This window comes from Pithys albifrons, chromosome 4, assembly GCF_047495875.1.
Source record: "Pithys albifrons albifrons isolate INPA30051 chromosome 4, PitAlb_v1, whole genome shotgun sequence".
Classification (NCBI taxonomy): Eukaryota; Metazoa; Chordata; class Aves; order Passeriformes; family Thamnophilidae; genus Pithys; species Pithys albifrons.
This window is the reverse complement of record NC_092461.1, coordinates 78,271,766-78,292,979: the sequence shown is the minus strand read 5'-3', so window position 1 is coordinate 78,292,979 and position 21,214 is coordinate 78,271,766. Positions and strand designations below refer to the sequence as shown.

Sequence of the window (21,214 nt, the reverse complement as noted above, 5' to 3'; positions counted from 1 at the left end):
ACTCCTAATCCTATCTTTTCTCTGCTAAAACGTTTGAGAAAATGCTCCTTAAAAAACAACCTGCTGACTTTCTGCTGGCTTGGAAGCTTAAAACCCCAGCACCCAAACTAACCTTGGTATATGTGCCACTTTTGATTCATCTGATATGAATTCCGCCCTCTTTTCCACACCAGATGATACACTCATTATAGAATGACCACTGTGTGGTCATCTTGGCTTTTCCTGTGTGGTTGGTATAAGATACTCAATGAAGTGATGGATGTGTCAACACAAGACAATTTGATATGTGTGCATCCCTATCAGAATGGACCCCATGCTGAAGCATATCTCCAATCCAAACAATTACCTGAAGTGTTCCCTGACCATGTTGTCTGTGCACTGGCACCAATGAATTTTGCTGGTTGAGTCAAGTCCTCCTTCCTGGAGGTATCTTCTTTTTCTGCAGCACTACTTCTCTTTCTGAGCCATATGCAGACTTCCTGCTGAATTCATGGAGTCCCTCTGGCCTTAGCTCATGATCATGACAGATTCTTGTTGTGGAATATGGTGGCAGTAGAGGTGGTGTGTTGTGGAAGCATCACCAACATGGAATTATTTCTTGTCATGGGGGGAAGGACACAGTCTGTTATTTTCATCTTTATAAACCCATCTGGATATCTTCAGCTCACCAGATTTCTTTTCTGATTAAGGCAGCCAGATTCTAACAAACTCCTGCTGGTTTATGTCTTTCGCTGTGATGCAGAGTATCTTAATTCCAAGTGGTCAGAGAAAGGCAGCAGCATTTCCTGCCCCCTTCATATTCTTACAGCAGTGAGCCTGGGCTGATTTCTCCACATGCAGAAAGTCACTGAAAGCCAGAGGGAGTGCTGTACTTGAAAGGATTTCAGCCATGAAATGCAGCAAGTATGAGCAGCACTTCTCTGTGAGCTTCAAAGGAATATGACATTCTTTGGGTATTCTGAAACTTGCCAGGTATTTTAGAGGTATCTCTTTATGCCTAGACTATACTGTAGTCTCTGTCCAATTAAGTGTATATATATACATACGAAAATGAGAACATTTCAAAACAAAAACAATTCCAGTTTGATTACCAAGCTGGTGAAAGTCTCAGAATGGGTGAAAAATTATGTGATTTTTTTAATGTTTTAGTGTAATCACTACAAGTTTTTGTGCAAGATGTAGAAACAGTTGAAGCTGGTATTCAAGTATGTGATTTTGTATTACAAATGTGTACTGAAGTACTGCTGGATTTGTGGCTTGACTACAAAAATTCACTCCCAGATTTCAAATTCAGGCTTTGGAGCTATACAGAAAACATAACAAAGCTATCATACAGTGCTTTCTCATGGTGCTTTTTCTAAATGTATTGTTAGAGAAACAAAAGTCAGAATGCTCCTGATAAGTAAAAAGCTGCCCTATGTGTAAATAGAAAGGGAAATAGCTTTTAAGTTATAGCAAGAAATTTTAAAAAGCCCTAAATTGTACAAAAAGACAGGAAGAATGGATAGAAAATAATAATTCAGATAAGAGTTGCGGTTTTTAATGAGCTGTAACTTTAGCATAAGCTCTAGGAGCAGACATTTACCCTGTCTGGGAATATACAAGTAATGATACTTTGACTATAGATACTCTTCAGGGGGTGGTTATGCATGTAACAATCTAATTTATCAAATCACAGAAGTATATAGTGCATAATTTAAATGAGATAGTCATCACTAAAATAAAGTTAAAAATAAAAATGGACTTTAAAAGAGAGCTACTAAATCAATGGATGTCCAGGTCTGCTAAACAGTCATATAAAGGCAGCTTCTGAGTAGCACATACTTAATTTACTGATGGCCAGATGCTCATTATGGCAAAGATGATCCTACTGCATGCCCAAATTTTGAGACATTTCTTAAGCTGTTGGTGACCGTCAGAAGCAGGTAGGTGGGCTAGCCTTTTGCCTGGTCCATACGGGTGCTCTCAGGGTCTTGCCATTCCAGCCAAGCAGGAAAGCAGTCAGTCCTTATTTCTCACTATTCAAAGGTGGAAGAACAAAATTCTCCCTCTTTGATGCCTTCTCAGGGTCTCTCTATGTGGGTTCAGGACAGTCTTTGGACACCCTCTGCTCCTGCCTCATACTCCCAGCTTGTGCCTGCCTGGTCCCCATGAAGGTGCACAGACAAATTGTTCATTGCCATTTAAAAAAACCTATCATCTATCTATAGAAGGGGAGTCGAACAAACTCCTGCTGTTTTTTGTCTTCACTGTGCGTGCATCCTAATTCCAGGCAGAAGTATTTGACTGAGGAGTCAGAGGACACATTATCCCTCTTTTATCAGTACACAACCCCAGTCATAATGTATGCCCACAGGAAGAAACTTTTTCCCATGCAGAGAATGACTCAGACTAGGTCAAAGTAGTGATACAAGGAGAGTGGAGAAAAGTGAACAGTAACTGCAGCTTATAAAAGGTGGCATTTATCTTAGCAGAGTGACAGCTGCTCACTGTGAAGTTACAAGGGAGTATTGTGATTTTCTGACTCTGAAGCCCACCCTTTAGGAACCACTGATCTGGAATATGAAAAGATTGCACATGCTGAAAAAGTCTTTTTTAATGAGACAGGGTCAGATTGTGATGAAGCTCACTCACACTGAGCGGCATTTTTTTTCTCCTTGTGGTCCCATTAACATTAACACTGTCATTATCAGTAAAATAAAGTGGAATACAGTGCAAATGCAGTTGTACTCCTGTTGGGTACAGATAATTGATAAAGAAAAGATTTCAATAGATTCAATAGATTCCAATTTTGAGTGACCAGCTCTACAGGGAAGTGATAACAATATGGGATTCCCCTGGAAGGACTCCTATAATGATTTGGTTATTTAACTGATTTTACATCCCCGTTCCATGGTACCTCCAGCTGTGTTAGGGCTCAGTAGCATGAGCTGCAACAAATATCAGGCATGAAGTTGACTCTCAGTTTATAAGATTAAACAATGACTAAGCTTAAAAAACCATAAACAGTGGTGTAATAAGGTTGTCACTGCAGTATAACTAGAATAAAATGAAACTGTTCTAAAACATAAGTACATTTTATTATAGCAATACAAAACACAATCAGAAAACTGTTTCCTTTCAGTATAAATACTCCACCTTCCTGCACACAGTATGCTACACAAAGTCCTGGGCTTAATCATCTTTCCTGATGCAAAACACAGCAATGCACCAAATCAGCTAGAGACACCGGAAATTATTAAACATACATAGTCTTAAAGAATCTGGCAAGTCTTCCTTAGTTTCTGTATATTTGTTGGCCCAGGAGAAAAAAAAAATCTATAGAAGTTGTACAAAAGCAGATTAACCATTTGATTTGTAGCAGAGATGGGTTGTAATGCCTTGTAATATCTATCTGTTGGGCTATGATGGGGAAAGGTGCCACAAGAGTGGAGAGGAGCATGTGAAGTTCTAACCCGCATTGCTCAAGAAGTGCATCTCAGGTCTGCCACAGAGGAGACAGGCTTATAATCTGCTGGGAACAGCCTGGCTGAAGCTCATTTGTGGAGAAAGTGTACTGGTCCTCCCTTTTTCTGGCCGTGAGTGTGTTTTCAGAGGCATCTCTCAGAGAAGCAATAAGCTGTATTCATCACAGGCTATGATGTGCCATAACCTGCATGATACCCTTTGTCTGGCAGGAAAACCTTTGGCCCACAGAAAGTCTTGGGAGGAAAGAAGGCTGAAGAGAATGACCATGTGTAGGTTTTTATCAGGTAGCAACAGACATTGTACTGGCTGGACTGGGCTGGGCTGGATTGGCCTTGATCAGCTTCATCTGATTTTTTTTCTTGCAACTAAGTAACACTGCTTCACTCAGGTATCACCTGAATCACTTGAACAGACCTTAAGTTTTTCATTTACGCTTTTTAATCTCAGCACTCCTGAAACGAAGATGTCACAAGTAACTATTTGCAACATAATCAGCTAACCTGATTTTAAAAACTCAGGTAGCTCATTGAATTAAACTCTGATTTACTACAGAGGAGCAAAAAAATTTAAATTTTTACATGAAAAATTCAAGTAAGAAAAAAATTGAAAGTAAGAAAATAATAGAAATAAGAAAATAATAGAAATGGTGAAGATTTCCTTCTTTCTTTTAAGCTCTGAGAATGTTTGAGAAAAGCAGAGATGTAAAGGGAAAAACTTGGAGCCAGAAGATCCAGTCTTCCCCTTGATTCTAAACTTAGCTCAGCCACTGGCCCACTGTGCAGATGACTCAGTGCACTTCCTTGAACTTAAATCATGCCTCTTACAAAACTTGTTAAAGAACGACGTCAGTGTAAATTAGATGTTGTATCTAAGTTTAGCTATGGCCAATACATAAATATCGGAACTTTAATGTGTTCTCATTTTTGTCTGCTTAAAAAATATGGGTATGTACATACACATATGCATATATAAACATAGCAAGGGAGACAAAGATTCTTTGTGCTATTTCTACAATTTCATTTACATATATTGTTATTTTGTTGGTGACATAGGAGCTCACAACTGATTAGAAGTTTAACCATTCTCAGAGCAGTCTGATTGCCACAATGCCCAAGCTCTCTTCATTCTCTCAAAATGTCAGGAATGTTTCAATCCCATCCAAGCAGTGGGACTGAGACAGTACACATTCTGCATATAACATATATGATGGCTGATTTCTTGTGACACTAATCTTCACTCCTGAGGGAAAGGCAGTCATTTATTTATAACTCTACCACTCAAAAGGAACCATTCTTCTCACCATGGAGATAAACGTCAAAACAGAGACCAGCCATAGGCTGAGTCTAATCTAATCTGTCTAAAATGAATATATATTTAGATCTGTTGTCAAATCTTGAATGGTAAACCCTTTAGCGTAGGCAACTATTTCCTCCATCTGCCCTCTCCATCTCTAAATATGCATACCAGAATGGTTATATGCTATCAGAGAAGCATACTAATCTGGCTAAAATGGACAGGATATGATACTGACCAACCCTTCTGATATGAGCAAAGATTCAGATGACAAAGCACAAGATTTTCAGAAGTGTATAACAGAGGCAGAAAAACATAATAACTTTTGTTAAAATGTCTTTATCTTTCAACACTTACCTGTAATCAGCAGGTCCTTGACTCCAAAATGGCTGATCCATCAAATGAGAAAAACAAGGTCCTACCTGAATGCCTATGGAAGATGGCAAAGGAAATTCTCTTTCTCACAAAACTGTTAATTTGCAATGTCACTCTTCTTTCTCCAGTTCACATTTCCACTTTAAGGATGTCTGTTGGGAGGCGTTCATTTATGCTACATCTTTTCCCATCCAGTTATATCTCTGGAGTTTCTCATATCCTCTTGAAAATCATCCCAATTTTCAAGATGGGCAAGAAGGTGGACTCTAGAAACTACAAACCTCTCAACCTCACTTCAGTGCCTGGTAAAATCATGGAAAAAATTGTTCTGGCAGGTATTGAAAAACTCCTGGAAGGCAATACAGTCATCAGTCACAGTCAACACAGCTTCATGAGGGGAAAGTCCTGTTGTCAAACCTGATTTCCTTCTACAACATGGTAACCCACCTAACTGATCTAGGAAATCCAGTAGATCTCATATTTTCAAATTTCAGCAAAGCTTTTGATACTGTCTCTCCCTGTAACATTATGGACAAAATGTCCAGCATACCACTGGACTACTACATTACACAATGGGTGAACAGGCTCACAGGTTGGGCACAAAGGGTTATAGTGAATGGGGTGACATCAGGCTGGTGTCCAATTAAGATTGGGATACTGCAGGGCTCCGTCCTCTGGCCAGTTCTCTTCAACATCTTCATTAATGAGTTGGACACAGGACTCAAAGGAATACTACGTTTGAGGATGACACTAAATTGTGAGGAGCTGTAAACTCCCTCAAAGGCAGAGAGGCCCTACAGAAAGACTTTGAGAAAGAGGTGGGCGATGACAGACAGTATGAGGTTTAACAGACAAATGCTGGATGGGGCAACCCTGCTTGTGTGGACAGACCGGGGAACAAGAGCCTTGAGAACTGTTCTGCAGAAAGGGAGCTGGGGGCTCTGGTTGATGGCAAGTTGAATATAAGTCAACAGTGTGCCCTAGCAGCCGGGAAGGCAAACTGTGTCTTGGGATGCATCAGGCAAAGCATCACCATCTGATCAAAGGAGGTGATTCTCCTCCTCTGCTCTGCTCTGCACTGGTGCAGCCTCACCTCAAGGTCTGTGTGCAGTTTTGGGTACTACAAAATAAAAACAGCATTAAGCTATTGGAAAGTATCCAAAGGAGGGCCACAAGGATGATAAAGGGTCTGGAGGGGAGGCCTTATGAGGACCAGCTGAAGTCACCTGGTTTGTTCAACCTGGAGAAGAGGAGACTGAGAGACCTCCCTGTGGTCTTCAATATCCTCATGAGGGGAAGGAGAGGAGCAAGTACCAGTCTCTTCACTCTTGTGACAGGACTCAAGGGAATGTCATGAAACTGAGTCAGGGGAGGTTTAGGTTAGGTATCATGAAATAGCTTTTCACACGGAGAGTGGTTGACACTGGAATAGGCTGCCCAGGGAAGTGGTCATGGCATCCAGCCTGCCTGAGTTCAAGAAGCATTTGAACAGTGCTGTCAGGCACGTGGTGTGGATTTTTGGGGTGCCCTGAACAGAGCCAGGAGTTGGACCCAATGATCTTGATGAGTCCATTCCAACTCAGTATTTTCTGATTCTATGATATCCTGATATTGAGACACTGGAGGACATCACAGAAGTACTAGAAGTGACTGTAATTTTTCTGTCCCACTTCTCTTTTTCATACTGCCAAAAATCTCTACAAAGTTCCTTTTGAAATGGAATGCCTGAAACTGATCTCAGAGCCTGAGGAGGAAGAGGTCTTCTCTCTATGATATTCATAAAGATATTATACTATTTCAGAGATCAATGCATCTATTTCTCCTGGATTTTTCATTATTGAAGTCAAAAAACACTCTTGCTTCCACTGCTTTTAAACTGGTATATTTCTGGTGCTCAAAATATCCCTGTTCTAAAGTAAATCCCATTTTTACATTTGGACAAATTTTAACAAAAAACCAAATAATTAATTATTTCAGAAGATGCATTAAGTTGTATACTTATTCTTAGCAGTTAAATCACATTACGTCTAATACGTCATATACTACTTTTCTGTGTATTCCAGGTAAGTAACTGAGCCATGGTTTGAGCAAAAAGCACTTCCAGATGTCCCTCGCAGCTTTAGAGTGAATGGGACCTCAGCTATGCCAGGATGCGATTGCCTCTTGGAGCCCAAGTGCAAAAGAAGGACCCCTAGCCAGCAGCCTGCTGTGAGTCACTTTGACTTGCTCTGTCCCAGGATTTGCACTTACAACTGGATCAAATCCTTCTCTGGAATAATTATACAAACTGCACTGCAGCTGGACTGGGCCCATGTATCCCAACGCACAAATACACAAGCAGCATAGCTGGATTGGTTCTACACTTTCCAAAAGTGGCAGAAATGGGTGTCAGGTGACAGTTGAGATGAGAAAGCATGGCTGTGTGCAGCAAAAAAATTGATGTTTCCCTGAGTAGTAGCTCAGTAAGGTAAAATATTGGGGGGGGGGGGGGGGGGGGGGCAAACAAACAACACCACAAATAGTACAAAATAGGAACCAAGACCCATAGTGTCACTTCCAGGCCATGGCTTCTATGCATGTGAAGTAATCATCTGGAAAAGAAGCTGGCTGTGGGAGAGGATTATGAACAGATCATGATCTCCCAACATGACAAAATGGCCAAGAGAGCCAATGCAACCCTTTTCAGCCATGAGCAGCACCTGAAGCAGGAAAGTTACTGCTTTTTGTCACATTCCCAAGGTGATCACTGCTGGGTACTGTAATCACTTCTGGTCTCAACACTTTAGCAAGGATGTTAATAAATACAAATGATTCAGAAATAGTGCCACTTGTGAAAAATTTCCCTCATGCTGAGCACTTAAATATCAATCTTACTACCTCAAAAAATGCACAGAGGAAAGTAAATCTCTTCCTAAGACTACCTACACAGGGAGGAAAGTTTACAGGCATTAGAGATTCTGCAGCAGGCTACAAATCTCTTGGACTCAAAAATGAGACAAACTGAGACAAGGAATTGTGTGCTAAACTGCCACATTTGGAGCAACTTATGTAGAGAATCTGCCATCCATGCAAGCTTTGCAACCAATACTGCTGTCATACAGAACAGCCTATTCATAAACACAATGCTAAAAAGAAGGGCTCCATGAAATCCTATGCCCTGTATTATCTAAAACAGAGTAGATGATCATAAGAATCTCCTTGGGTCTTAAAAATCCATGAGTGTAGTTCAGAGGACATACTTCTAGAGGCTAAGAATGATGTCCTTAAGTTTTTCAGGGCTGTGCTTTCCCCTGAAGGTTTTTCATGAAGAAAGACTAAATTATTTATCCTGTAACTTGAAAGTAAGCTGCTAAAGTATCAAATAGCAATCCCCTAAAAGATCAAATTTCTTACTGATTTTCTGTTTGTCTTAACTCTAGGTAAAAATGTATACAGACAATAGACAATCTTTGTGTTTTGAAGAAGACTGAAAGACTCCAAAGGCATGTGGAGAGGAGGTCAACACCTTCACAAGCAAATCTTGTGAAAGATAGATGCTGACTACAGCTGGATTAACCACAGGGCTCTATAGAAACTGGCTTTTCTGGTTTTGATGACCTGTGTAGCTCTGTGGCAGATGTATTACATCACAGTTCCAAGGGATGAAGTCTGGAGCAGTCTGCCCTGCTCTCTTCAGCCCCCTTTACTAACTGATTGGAGCTTATCACTTTCACTGAATGACAGGAGGCTTTTACAATGAGAGGCTCCAAAACTGTGTCTTGCATAGCCATTCTTATTTCCTTAGCCAGCTTTATCCATTTCTGCTTCTAGTTGTATAGCAGCACACAGAACACTAGCAATCTCCACAAAACTCATGCTGTAAGACTCAGTATTCACATTTGCCAAGTGTGTCATTTCAGAAGCCTTTTTAAATCAGTGGGAACAGAGCTGAGTTTCTTTATGAAGCCATACTTGATTTGGTAAAGAGGAATTTCAGTAGAGCGAGGCTGGGATCATGTCTATGTGATTTACAGCAGAATTTCCATCTTTTGCACATCTTCAACAAGTGTCAAGACTTGATGAAGACCTTATTTTTCAGGTGGACCAATACTAAGTTTCCTTCTCTAGCTATCAGTACCAAGATGGTATTTAGCTGGATTTCTTAATCACATTTTCAGTTTTGATGGGCAGGAAATGTAGTGTGGTTATATGTCTGAGCACTGCATAATTACCGAGTAAATCTAGGAATAGTTTTTTTGCTGTATGCTGTCTTTGGGAAACAGTGGTCAGATTTTGTTATATGATTTTGTTATACTGTAAGTCTGGGAAATCACTGTCCTCTCCCCCTCCCCCCAACAGGTATGTTCTGAGGTTGAGATTTTTTATCATTCTTCTCACCTGATCTTTATTTAATGATCACTTTTATCTTGCTTTGCAGTACTTCCCAACACATGTCACTGATGCCATTAGTTTTTTTACGTTCTCTCAGTGTTTTGCAGTTAGGCAGTAAAATACTGTTCTTGAAATAGCTTATAAGGTGAATTTGTGGCAAAGAGGATAGGACCAGCCTGGATGGACTTTGAGTTTTGAAAAATAAATTGCTAGGAAATTTTCATTAAATTCCTGTGATTTATTTTTTAATTGTATGATCTTAGAAAGAAGTAAAGTTCAGTTTAAACTAAATCGCTGTTACTTTCCAGCATACTTGACTACAGTCCCGAAGCTACAACAAAAATAATTAGCATAAGCATCTATTGCTAAACTGAAATAAAGGTTAAAGCTCGGATATCCTAACCTCTGCTTTGTGCTGGCAAACTATCCTGTGCTTTTTCGCTGTAGCCACCTACTACCCTGTAAAGCCTAAGCAACTCTTTGTCGTGTTACAGTGTAATTTTTTTAGGACAGCTTAGTCCATCTTTAATCCAAAGAAAGATGCTGCCGTTGCCCAAGCCGGGCGACGCCTGGAAGCACGTTATCGCATACAGAATGTTCATTAAAAGCGGATTAGGTGAAAATCTCATCAAACATACGGATTCCGCTTAAAATAAACGGCTTCCAACCACAGGAATTGTTAGAGGAATGAACCATAGGAGCCGACTGGTTTGATTTGCATATTTTAGAGAGTAGTATTGAGCTGGTGTGTGTGGAAATAGGCTCTTTACTTTGGCAGTTCTGTTTAGTTTACTCAAACACAGTAGTAACCATCCGTAAAAATGTTACAGGTCATTTGGTGATAAAATGTGGAGACTTAATAAAAAGATATCCCAGGCACGAAACACTGCAGAAGAACGCTGCTTAAAAATAAACTAATTTTAAAAAAATAAATTAAATTAAATGCAGCTTACAGTGTTAGGTTCTAGATTTCTCTCCCCCAAACATTAGACGAAATTGCATTGTTTACAAAAATTTATTAATACAAACTTTACACACTTTATATAACAGTTATCAAAGTCCTAGTTATAGATATCATGTGTGTAATAATACTTTGTTTAAGTTCTTTTTGTATTCATTTGCACACAAAATAAGTTCTCCAAGACTAACATCTACCTACTATGACTGTATCTCAAATTTGCTCAAATTTTGGTAAGGCTGTTGGCGTTTCTAAAACAAAAGAAGAAATCGTACAAAGGATAATAACGTATGTGATCACTTCATAATGCTTGCGACTAGCCACTGAACTCTAACTGATAAGGTCATTAACAAAACGTCGAGAGCCCTATGTCATTATACCACAGCCGACACAAACACAGCGCATTCTGCCCATGGCCAAAGAACAGAAGGACGACTAAAACGCAAGCCGATGTGTTGCAGCATCGTAGGGCCACTAAATAGCCATCCGTGAACTCGTGGCGATTTACAAGGTGAAGAGAAGGCACGAAAGCTGCACACTGCGCCCCGCGTCCCCGCGCCCCAGGAGCCCGCCCCGGCAGGGCGGGCAGGGCGGGCGGGACCCCCGCCTGGAGCCGGAGGGGCAGCGCGGGCTGGCGATGCCGGCAGTGCGGGCTGCCCGGACAGCCCGGTCAGGCAGTGTCGGCAGCGCCTGCCCGCCCCGCCGGGCTCTGCCCGCCCTACTCCGCTCCTCCCGGCGGCCCTTCCCGACCGGGGAAGGAGAGTTTTATCCGTGAGGGGTTCTGGGGGGGTTGGCAGGTTGCTTTCCGACGTCTTGGATGCGGGGCTCGTTTTGTGTCTTTGGAAAGACTCCTGTAAGGTTTGTGTGGTGAGCTGGAAGTAAACGGGTACCTACGTGTTCTCCTTCGCCCCCGGGCAGGGGACGGAGCCAGCCCCCGGGCGGAAGAAGGTAAGATAGGAGTCCGTACATAGAGAGATGAGGTGAAAATGGTTTATCTCGTTAGAAACCGGACCACAGGTGAACACTACACATTCTTTTATGACAAAAGTTTGTTTTATGAAATAAATTTTACTAAGCAATAAGCCAGAATGTAGAAAAATACATTTTACCTCCAAACTCAATAAACAAGGAACAAAAACTTTCGTAGTAGTGCATAATTCTTTAGTGGTAGCTACAACAGGGGTTCCTAAACTTGTACAACAAGAGCTTGCATAAAACATAACAAAGGAGTGAGAGAGCGTTCACAATCTTTTTTTTTTTTTCCCCAAAAGAACATAACCCAAAGAGGTGATTCAGGTGGGTTAAACAGAGCTCAGAAAAGTTTGAAGAGAGGATGAGAGGCGGGAGGGTCTACAAGAAAAAGCAATCAAAGAAAAGAGCAACTCTGACCGAAAAATGCAAAGGCAAGAACCCTGCTCATTATTACACATGATAAGAAGCATGGACAGCACTGGAGAGTAACACACTGTACTTTGCATCCAGGTCCAGTACCGAGCTGCGCGGGGCAGTTGGGTAGTGGATCGGAGGTGGGATCGCCTCATCTTACCTCGACCCTGCGGCACCGTCTCCGGTACCAGCGCGCCGGGGGCCACCCCCGCTCACTTCCCTACTCTTTCCAAACGGGTCCTGTCTTCGCTTTGGCTTTGTTCTGCAACTCTGCCCAGCCAGCCAGAAGAGCAGTGCATGGGACTTAGTACTTACTATCCTTGCTGCTAGTTCATGATTTTGGGGTTGGGGTTTTAAGTTTGGCTTTTTTAGTTTTATTTTGATTTTTGTTATTGTTATTTTGATTTTGGGTTTTTTAACTATTTCTCCCTCCAATATGCAACAGAGATGCACAATTTGGATCGAGCTGTTGTCTTCACAGGAGAATTATCCTCTAAGCTCATTGTTTGAGGAGACACTAGTACAGATACAATTGGAATCAAAGAAAGCAGGAGAGAAAAAAATAATCGAAATCTAGAGGAAAGGGGACTCTGCCCCTTCGGAGAGGATAGCGGCAAAGAATCCTGCCTTGAGACTCACCAGGGGAAGAACCTGCTTCACCAATTCTCCCAAATCAATTTCCTCTTAATCCCCCTGGGAGCAGGTCATCCTTCTCTATGTACAGTAGCAAATGGTGATAATTAATGTCTTCGACCCTGTCGTGGATAAAAATACTATCCTTTTTTAAATTTCTGTTACAAAAATAGGAGTAGTATTCAAAACAATGATTGTCTTTTTTTTCTATTTATTTTATATAAAAACATAAACAGCTCAGGCGAATTCTTGTTTTTGTGCAGGCTTTTCATGAAGAACTGTTTTTTTAGCATTTATTCTTAGTAGTATTTCTATATATATATTTATATATTATATATAACTTAATGATTGGTCCACAAAGTAGGTCTGTGCGTTTCTCTAGTGCTTTTGTACAAAAGAAAAACAATATTATTATCAAAATATTCATTTAATGGCTTTACTTCATACATAAATACATGTTTAGATAACACAGGAGCGGTGATTGTTCAGTCAGTTTGGAAATTACTTTTGTTTTTGTTTAGATTTTTTTTGTTCTTGTTGTTGGGTTTATCTCTCTCTCTCTCTCTCTCTCTCTCTCTCTCTCTCTCTTTCTTTCTCTCTCTCTCTCTCTTAGGACTTTGTATACACAGGAGTGGCTGGTTACTCACATCGCTACAAATACGCTACTCGGCGTCCTTTGTTTTTAACTCTTTGTTTATACCTTTTCCCCAGGACGGCTGCTAAGTATTTCTTGACAGCCATTTGTTTCCGGTAGCGGCTGTAGCTGTCCGTGAAGATGCCGTCTATGTGCCGCTTGGTCAGCGGTTCCGCCTCGTCCCCCAGGCCGCCGCTGGCACCGCTGCAAGCACCGAAAAGCACAACTGCATCAGGCGGGGCCGCTCCGCCCCCCTCCGCGCCGCCCCCCGGCGCTGCGCAGCCCCGCGCCGGCAGCTGCCCCCGGCTCAACGTGTTGCGCGGAAGCTGCGCGGGGAGACAAAGGCCGCGCCGAAACCCGCTCCCGACGCGGTGCGCGCAAGTGGCGGAGGCGGGAGAGACAATATCTCCTCACCATGAATTATTCATTGCGGCCGGGAAAGCTGCTCTCCTTAGGGCTTTATTAACGTGTTACCTTCTGCCGAAGGGCAGCGGGTGGCACCGGGCTCGCCCCTGCCCCGCTGGCGACGGGGAGCGACGGGAAGCCTCTCCCGGCAGCTGGGGTTGCGCAGGACTGCAGTCAAGTACCCCCCTCCGCTGCAGCCGTGCCCTCAGTCATCGCTCCCCATAAACTGCTCCCCCCAGCAAATCGGGGAGGCTGCCCAACTTCTCAGTTTTAAATAAGTCGATTATAAAAATTTACAGCGAAAGATAGATAGATAGATAGATAGATAGATAGATAGATAGATAGATAGATAGATAGATACACACACACACAAAATGATATGTATATATATGTATGTGAGAGTGTGTCTGTATCTATATCTATAATCTATCCATCTCTCTCTCTCTATCTATCTATCCATCTATCTGCCCGAGCGTATTAACCCAACCAAACCTCCGCGAAAGCCTGCCCTGACGGCCGGGAGCGGGCCTAGGGAGCCACGACCAGGAGAGGCTGAGGCTTGGGGAGCCGGACTCGCCCAGCCCCACCGCGGGCGCAACGCATTCCCAGCCCCGGCCGGAGCAGCCTTGTTCCTCCCAGCCACGGCCCTGTGAGCGCCTCCGCTCCAGCAGCACCAACGCCCATCGCAGTGAAGAGCAAGCTGAGAGACCTTACCCGACCCTCTTGGCCATCAAGGAGTGCAGATATTTCCTGGCGGATAACTGGCCCAAGAGTTTCCTGTAGGCTTTGTTGAAGATCCCATCGGCGTGCCTGGGCAGAGGGAAGAGCCCGCGGGTGAGCGACGAGGCCCGGGAGCCGGTTGCGGTGGGTTGCGGGAGCCCGGGCGGTGACGGTGACCATCCTTCCCCGCCGCCAAGCGGAGGGCGGCATCTCCCCACGTCCCCCGGGACCCCTCATCCCCACCCAGATCCCTCCCTGCCGCGCTCGTTTGGTTCCACGCCGACTGGGCATTTCTGCTCCGTGTGCGGGAGCATCGCTAGTCCTCCGCGGCGCGGGTGGCTCCCCCGGTCCCTCCCCCGCGCTGCTGGAGGTAAGGCGGTTTTTCCATTTCTTCTGAGCTTTACACTGAGCACCGGGACTTGGGCAATATGGTCGTTTGTTTGTGTTCGGGATTTTTATTTTGATGTTGTTGCTGTTGGCTCGTTGGGTATCATTATTATTTCCCCCCGCCCAAATCGGCTGTGCCAGATTCGTTTTGCTCCCGACTTAAAATTCACGCCTGACGCGCCGCGAGTTGCAGTCACCTCTTTTCCGGTGGGTAATACAAGGTGTACATCTCGCCGATCATGGAGGACGGATTCGCTATACCGAGGGGTTCGTGGTCGTAGGCGAAGTCCTGCAGGGTGTTCCCGTCCTCGTCGTAGACTTCTTCTTCCAGCCTGGCAACGAGATCATCAAGGAAAAGGAGTAAGCCCGGCTCCGCGGGGCGCTCCGCTCCACTCCCCGCTGCCGGCTTCCGGCTGCGTCGGTGGCCACCCCTCGTCGGAGCCGACGCGGGCGCCCCGGGAGTCCCGTCCGACTGCCCCCATCCCCTCTCTGCACCCGCCCGCTCCCCATCTCCTCCCTCCGCCTCCTCTGCGGGGCAGGACCGCGGAGGAGGGAACACACCCGCCGTCAGACGTGCTCCGAGAAACCCCCCAAACATTACTCCCGCCTTCGTTCCCCCCGGCCCACGCCCGGGCCCGAGAATCAGCCCCTCTCTGCCACAGCCACAGTCGGTGCTTCCCGAGCGGAGCGCACGCCAGCCCAGGAGCGCAGACTGCTTCACACACGCGCGTTCGTGTGGCAGGGGCTGGGCAGGAGCCGAGCAGCCTCCGCGGCGGAGCCGTGAGCGGCAGCCCCGTCGCCGGGGCCAGGGGCCGAGCCCCGCTCCTCCCCGCAGCGCCCGACGGGCCAGGGGGGCTTGCCTGTTGTCTTTCGTTGAACGGTGGCTCTGCCCTTTGAGATCGCGCCAGTTTTGTGTGTGCGTGTCCCAGTCCCCCACCCCCACTCTTTCTGACTCCCTCTCTGCGGTACGATGTAGGTCATTGCATGTTACAGGCAGCTATTTTTGCCTGTGAGCTTTAGCGGAGTTATTAATAATAGATGCCGCTAAAGTGTTTCACTCCTGCTTATTCAAGCGTTTGAATGAGGAAGGCCGGCTTGCTGCCGGCTAATGGCCCCGCAGGCCACCGAGCCTGCTGCCCCCCAGCCTCACTGTCCAGGGAGATGAAGGCGGCTGCTCTTGGACCAGCCGTGGCGTGCTCCCGGTTACTGCAAGAAAACCTCGGAGTCCCGAAAAGGACACCCTCCTTGGACACCTCGCGAGCCCGGCATCGCCCCCCTGCCACTACCCGCTTACGGCCGAGCTGCACGGCAGTGACCCCCGCAGGGCACCCCAGAACAGAGCCAGGCGCCGATAGAGCAGGACGACAACACCGACCCCAAAACCCTCCAAGCCAAACAACACCGGTAGCCCAAGAAGGCGACATGCAGGATGGGACTAGACTGCCATCGGCCGTCCTGTCCCGGGTACACTGAGCCCCGAGCCACGGCCCAGCGTGGGAAACTAACTTGTGCCGATGCCCCTGGGTATCCGGCGGTCCTGTCCCAGTCACAGCGGGGTTCAAAAGCCCGCGGCTCCCAGTTGGAAAGGGACACCACAGGCATCAGTCCACCCAGCAAGACAACTCCGAACAACACAGAAAACGAAACAACCTTGTGCCAGCTTCTTTCCTTCTTGAAAAGGGCTGTCGTATACAGACAGGTAAACAGGGGAAGAGACTAAATCCTATCAGTTACAATGCCGCTACACGAACCATGACAGTTTTTACATGCTTGCAGGCAACGGCGCACCCGTCCCCACACCCCGCTCCCCCTGACCCTGACAGGCGATGCTCGGCGCTCACTCTGGGCGAGCTGCGGTAAGCTGGAGGTGGCCGAGGCCCCCACAGGACAAGGGACAGGTGGGAAGAAGCTGCTGGGCGCCATCGAGATGCAGCAGGGACCTCGGCTCGCTACCGCCGAGATGTAGCAGAGCAGGTCCCCCACTCCTGAGGACAAGAGGCCGCAGGTTTACAGCGCCAGGATCCCGAGGAGCGGCCCTGAGGGATGCCAGTGCTGCAGCTGGGGTGGGTCATATGCCAGGGCGGAGAGAGTGGGCACACAGCTCAAATAGAGGGGGTTTCCTTTGGTGGCTCACCCACACATCCCCTTCCACTTTCCTCACCAGTAAGATTCCGTTCCCCTCAGCTAAGCTGGAGCAGCAGGGGGATGAAGTAGTACCGACAGAGTCCCCGGAAAGGGGACGGACCTACCTGAGCGCCGGGTACTGAAGTCCGGCCGCAGGCGAGCAGTAGACGCTGCAGTGCATTATTATGCCATAGACCAGGAGTGCTAAGATCGTTTTGCTACACATTGCCACTCTGTGCGGGAGGGAAAGTAAACTGCTGTCAAAAAAACCCAACCAAAACCACAAAAAATCACCCCAAACAAACAAACAAACAAACAAACAAACCATCAAAAAAAAAAAAGAAAAGAAACCACTCTACGACCCACCACGCCCCCGACTGCGCCCGCCGACGAGGGAGGCAGCGTGTCCCTGGGGAACAAGAGCCCTGGGCAGCCGAGTGCCAGCACGGAGTGGCACGGAGAGGCGCGGAGCAGTGCCTGGCGCAGAGCGCTGCCGCCGGTGCCCGCCCCGTCGATGCTCGCCCGCCCTCCCCGGGACCTCTGCGGAAAGGCCCGGCGAGTCGCCTCGTGTCCTTACCATTAAACTCTAGACACCCGGCACTGAGAGCGTTTGGCTGCGAAACTAAAACTGCAGATCTTGGAGGGAAAAAAAAAAAAGATCCAAAATAGGGAGGGGGAGAAATCGACTTCTCTCCCAGGTGCGAGTTAAAACCCTCGTGGCATTGCCTCTCCGATGGAAAAGGACCCGCAAGATGCAGGAGACGTAAAAGAGGCAGCAGTTAGTTGTTTTCTGGTTTTTGGGCAATCCACTCCAAAAGGAAAAAGAGAGAGAGGAAGGGAAAAGATAAAAGCAAAAAAGTTTGCAGGTAGCAGCACGGATCTGGAGTGGAGTCTACAAGGGAAGAGAGAAAGACAGTTGAAGCGATATGTCGCCGTAGAAAGGAGTGCAGGGGAGAAGGGAAGAGAGAGAGCGAGCCCGGGAGGGAGCGGAGGCGGGAGCCGCGGGCTGGCTGCGTGCAGTGTTGTCTTTCCCAGATCTCTCCCCTCACTGAGCGCCTGCCTTCAGCCTTCTCCTCTTCTTCTCTTCCTGGTCGGTGGCTCCAAACTTGACCAGCCTTCCGCAGCCTTCCGTCTGATACGCAATTAGCAAAAAAATCTTTGCAAACACCCCGGTTCAGCAAGAGCCCTCTTCGTAAACATTTGCCTGCTTGTTGCCTTAGAGGACGGGCAATATTGTTTGTTGCCCCCGTGGTGGTGTCCGGATTTTTATTCATGAATCAAATGCCTTTTTTTTTTCCCCAAGTCACGTAATAATCGAGTATCAGAAAAGACGTCACCACCCCAATTCCTCAAGGAACACAGTTCTGTGTCGTCCTCAAAGATGAGCTTATCAGGAGTCATAAAGCTTTGCATAAACACCAACTCACACTTTCTCCCTCCCCTCCAAAAAAAAAAAAAAACTATAGAAAAGCCAACCAAGCCCAACAGCCAAACAAACACGCAGAAATCCCCCACAACCTATCTCACAAATCTAAAAGGATGTTCGCCACGGTAAAGTTTTTACCTGACGTGGGAAGGGACCAGGAGGAGGAGAGCAGTTTGGGGTGGGGGTCCCCGGACTTGTCGGGCTCCCCACGTCTTTACTCCGGATCTCCCTGCGGGGCTAACTCAGCCCACGACGCAGTCCGGGGCCGCCGCTGGGCGCAGGCCCCCTCGGAGCCGCCCGGCTCTGAGCGTGCAGGCGGAGCAGCCCCGGCGCGGAACCCCCCACTTCCACAGAGATTTGGCGATATAAACGCCTTTTTTTTTTCCGAGACCTTTCTTTTTTCCTCTAAGGATTGTCACTATTGTTCTCATTACGCAAGGCGCCCCCCGGGGAAACCAGCAGCTCCGTGCGTGTATTGAAGCCGCGGGGCGTGGGGGACGAGCCCCATGGCTGCCTTGCAAGGAGGGTCCCACGCGCAGCCAATGCTGCCCAGGGACGCTGGGGGCGGCTTCCTAACTACCCACCTTGGCCCGACCCCCTCCTCTCTTCGCCTTGTGCAGAGACAGATAAGCAGCTCGCAGCGCTTGGCAGAGCGGGAAGGAAGAGCATCGCCATGGGGAAAAAAAAAAAAAGAAAGAAAAAAAAAGTAGTTGATTTGCCGGAGGGACCGGGAAGGAAATCCCTTCTCTGGGGACTCCCCGCCGCCGGAATAAATTTTTCCCCCCAGTGATGCGCCGAGCGCGGGCCACCGGCAGGCTCCCAGTCGCTGCGATCGCGCTCGTCTCCGGGCTCTCCTCCCTCCGCGGCCGAAAATGTGCCCTTCATTTCCGAGAATTACCCAAAGAAATCCAGGCTACAGGAGCCATTACTGCATATTTTAATTATTTGGATCAGAAGCAGAGAATTCAGGAAGCAGTAATAATGTAGTTCTCCTGTTTCCTATTTGAATGGCTTTGGTGTAACATGCTTGGATGAGTTATTTGAGCCCAAATCGATTTTTCAAAAACAACAACAACAAAAAACACACCATAAAATTACAGTCCTATTACGGTCATTTAAGGTTTCAGTATTTTTTCCGGAGATAAAGGAAATTTAACGTGAATGAATGATTCCCGTAGAAATGGCCACCGAAGCGATCCCGGGCGGGGGACAGGACTGAGGACGGAGCGGGACGTTACTACCCGCGTTGTCATTCTGTGCCGGGTGCGTCGGACCGGCAAGGACCGCCGGCAGGAGAGGGAACTTAGCAGGGCACCCGTTGGGGCCGCTGAAGAAGGGGACACAGTAGCTCCCACTGGAGAAGGAGTCACTCCACCGCTCCAGCTGGAGAAGGGGGCACTCCACGACTCCCGCTGGAGAAGGGGGCACTCTGCCGCTCCCGCTGCAGAAAGGGGCGCGCCGCGGCCCCGCCCGCCTCGGCCGGCGGTGCGATGTGGCGTGCCCGCCGCTGCTGGCGCCTGGCGGGCGCGGACGGTCCGTAGGCGGAGGGCGCCACCGCGCGGCAGCTCCGCGCCAGCGGCCGCGCCGCGAAGCCGCCGTCGGGCGGGCGGGGGCTGCCCCGTTCCCCGGCTGGGACGGGCTGGGGAGAACCCCTCGCGGTCCCCCCTGGCGCCCGGGCCCGGCCGTGACAGCGGCTAGCGGGGAAGTGCTGACCGCTGCTCCCCTTCAGGGGGCTTTGGGGACTGGTGGGTTATTTTGTTTCCTTTGACGTGACTGTGAGATAGCAGGTGTAAACACGGGCTTTTCTAGAAACCAGCGTGGCAAGGATTGTGTGGATAACGTCGGTTTTCGGGCTTGAACACACACTCAGCCTAAAGAACAGGAAAAAACATTCCCTCTTTCCGAAGAGACCAGAATCTCAGGCAATACATTTAAAAGCTGTGTCTTTTGCACTTTAGAAAAGCTATTTTGGTTTACGCGGCCGCATTTCCTCTCCTCACTCCCCACTGCCCCAGATCCTTACTGAAAGTACCAGGATGCTTGCAATAATGGACATCAGCAACACAGAGGTTCAGATTCCCATAAAACAAACCCAAAGTTACAGACTTTGTGTAGCAACCCAGTGCCACTCTGGTGGTGCTGTGCATACAGGGGTGATGCCGGGATGGTTTACAAAAAATACAGCTTGTAAGCTCTCATTTATGGTGAGTGAATAGCTCCTATACAATTCATGTCAATAAAAGTTTCATATCGCCTCAGTCCATGTCACAGGGACTTGTGTGAAAATGTGAATATGCATGTGACAAGATTTCAGTTTAGGATGAGCAAGTAAAGGTTTAAATCTGGTCTCCACATACAAGTAAATTTCTAGATAATTCTGTCATTTCAAGGCTGAGAGGGATTTAAGATTTATACTTGCCTCTAAGGCAAATTCTTAAGGCAGCATCCAAAGAAATGTAGAGGTTTTCTCACTGGCAGAATTTTCTTCATCTTTCTCCTACCAGCTTAAATTAAACCTTTTAGTTTACCTGACTATTCTATTTTAAATATCTGTTTTATTAACTAGAGCACTATAATTCTATAGATGTTTTTAGGGGAGCTTACATCCTTTGAGCCTTGTTAAACCTGACTGCAACTGACTGTTGTAAATGCTACTGCTATATCTTTAATTCAAAGGAACGTATTTCATCATGTTCCACGATGGATATCTTTTGTCACTACTCAGAAACCCCTTTTTATATATATATTTCTGCATATTTTATAAAAAATACTAAAAGTAATCTATCAAACTGTCAGGAACTCTATTGGTCCATAAAACCAGATACCTTATGCACACCTGTTGGCTGTCCAGCTACAATATTCATATTTTCTGAGTACAACCCACCTTAGCTCCATATTTTAATAGAACCTGGAAGATTGATGTACTTGGAATATATAATTTTATCATGAAAGGGCACATGTATTTCCACCAATATAGGAAAACATGAATTCTTCTTTCTCAAAAGCAAGCAATCCTGCCAAACCAGCTGTCTCT

The 21,214-nt window shown here is 46.6% G+C and overlaps 1 protein-coding gene across 6 annotated transcripts; it reads right to left on the bottom strand.

Annotated features, from left to right (window-relative positions):
* Positions 1-10,509: 10,509 nt before the first annotated feature.
* ADCYAP1 (adenylate cyclase activating polypeptide 1) lies at positions 10,510-18,844 on the bottom strand. 6 transcript variants are annotated; one of them, XM_071554724.1, is made up of 6 exons: positions 18,765-18,780; positions 17,332-17,646; positions 16,880-16,987; positions 14,828-14,962; positions 14,238-14,333; positions 10,510-13,322 (listed from the first exon to the last, which is right to left on the bottom strand). In XM_071554724.1, the coding sequence occupies exons 3-6, from the start codon at positions 16,978-16,980 to the stop codon at positions 13,136-13,138; spliced, it is 519 nt and encodes a 172-aa protein (XP_071410825.1). In that variant the 5' UTR covers positions 16,981-16,987; positions 17,332-17,646; positions 18,765-18,780; the 3' UTR covers positions 10,510-13,135. The 6 variants fall into 6 exon arrangements, with proteins under 6 accessions (XP_071410825.1, XP_071410824.1, XP_071410828.1 ...); XM_071554723.1 differs by lacking the exon at positions 18,765-18,780 and adding an exon at positions 18,319-18,658; XM_071554727.1 differs by lacking the exon at positions 17,332-17,646 and having other exon boundaries at positions 18,765-18,844.
* Positions 18,845-21,214: the final 2,370 nt, after the last annotated feature.

Bases quoted from the DNA above. Each gene is read 5' to 3' on its own strand.
- ADCYAP1 (XM_071554727.1), bottom strand. From the start codon at position 16,980: ATGTGTAGCAAAACGATCTTAGCACTCCTGGTCTATGGCATAATAATG. The intron at 14,334-14,827 runs GTGACTGCAACT...CCCTCTGCCCAG, and splicing joins TATTACCCACCGGAAAAGAG to GCACGCCGATGGGATCTTCA. The intron at 13,323-14,237 runs GTAAGGTCTCTC...CGGTGCTTGCAG, and splicing joins TTGATGGCCAAGAGGGTCGG to CGGTGCCAGCGGCGGCCTGG.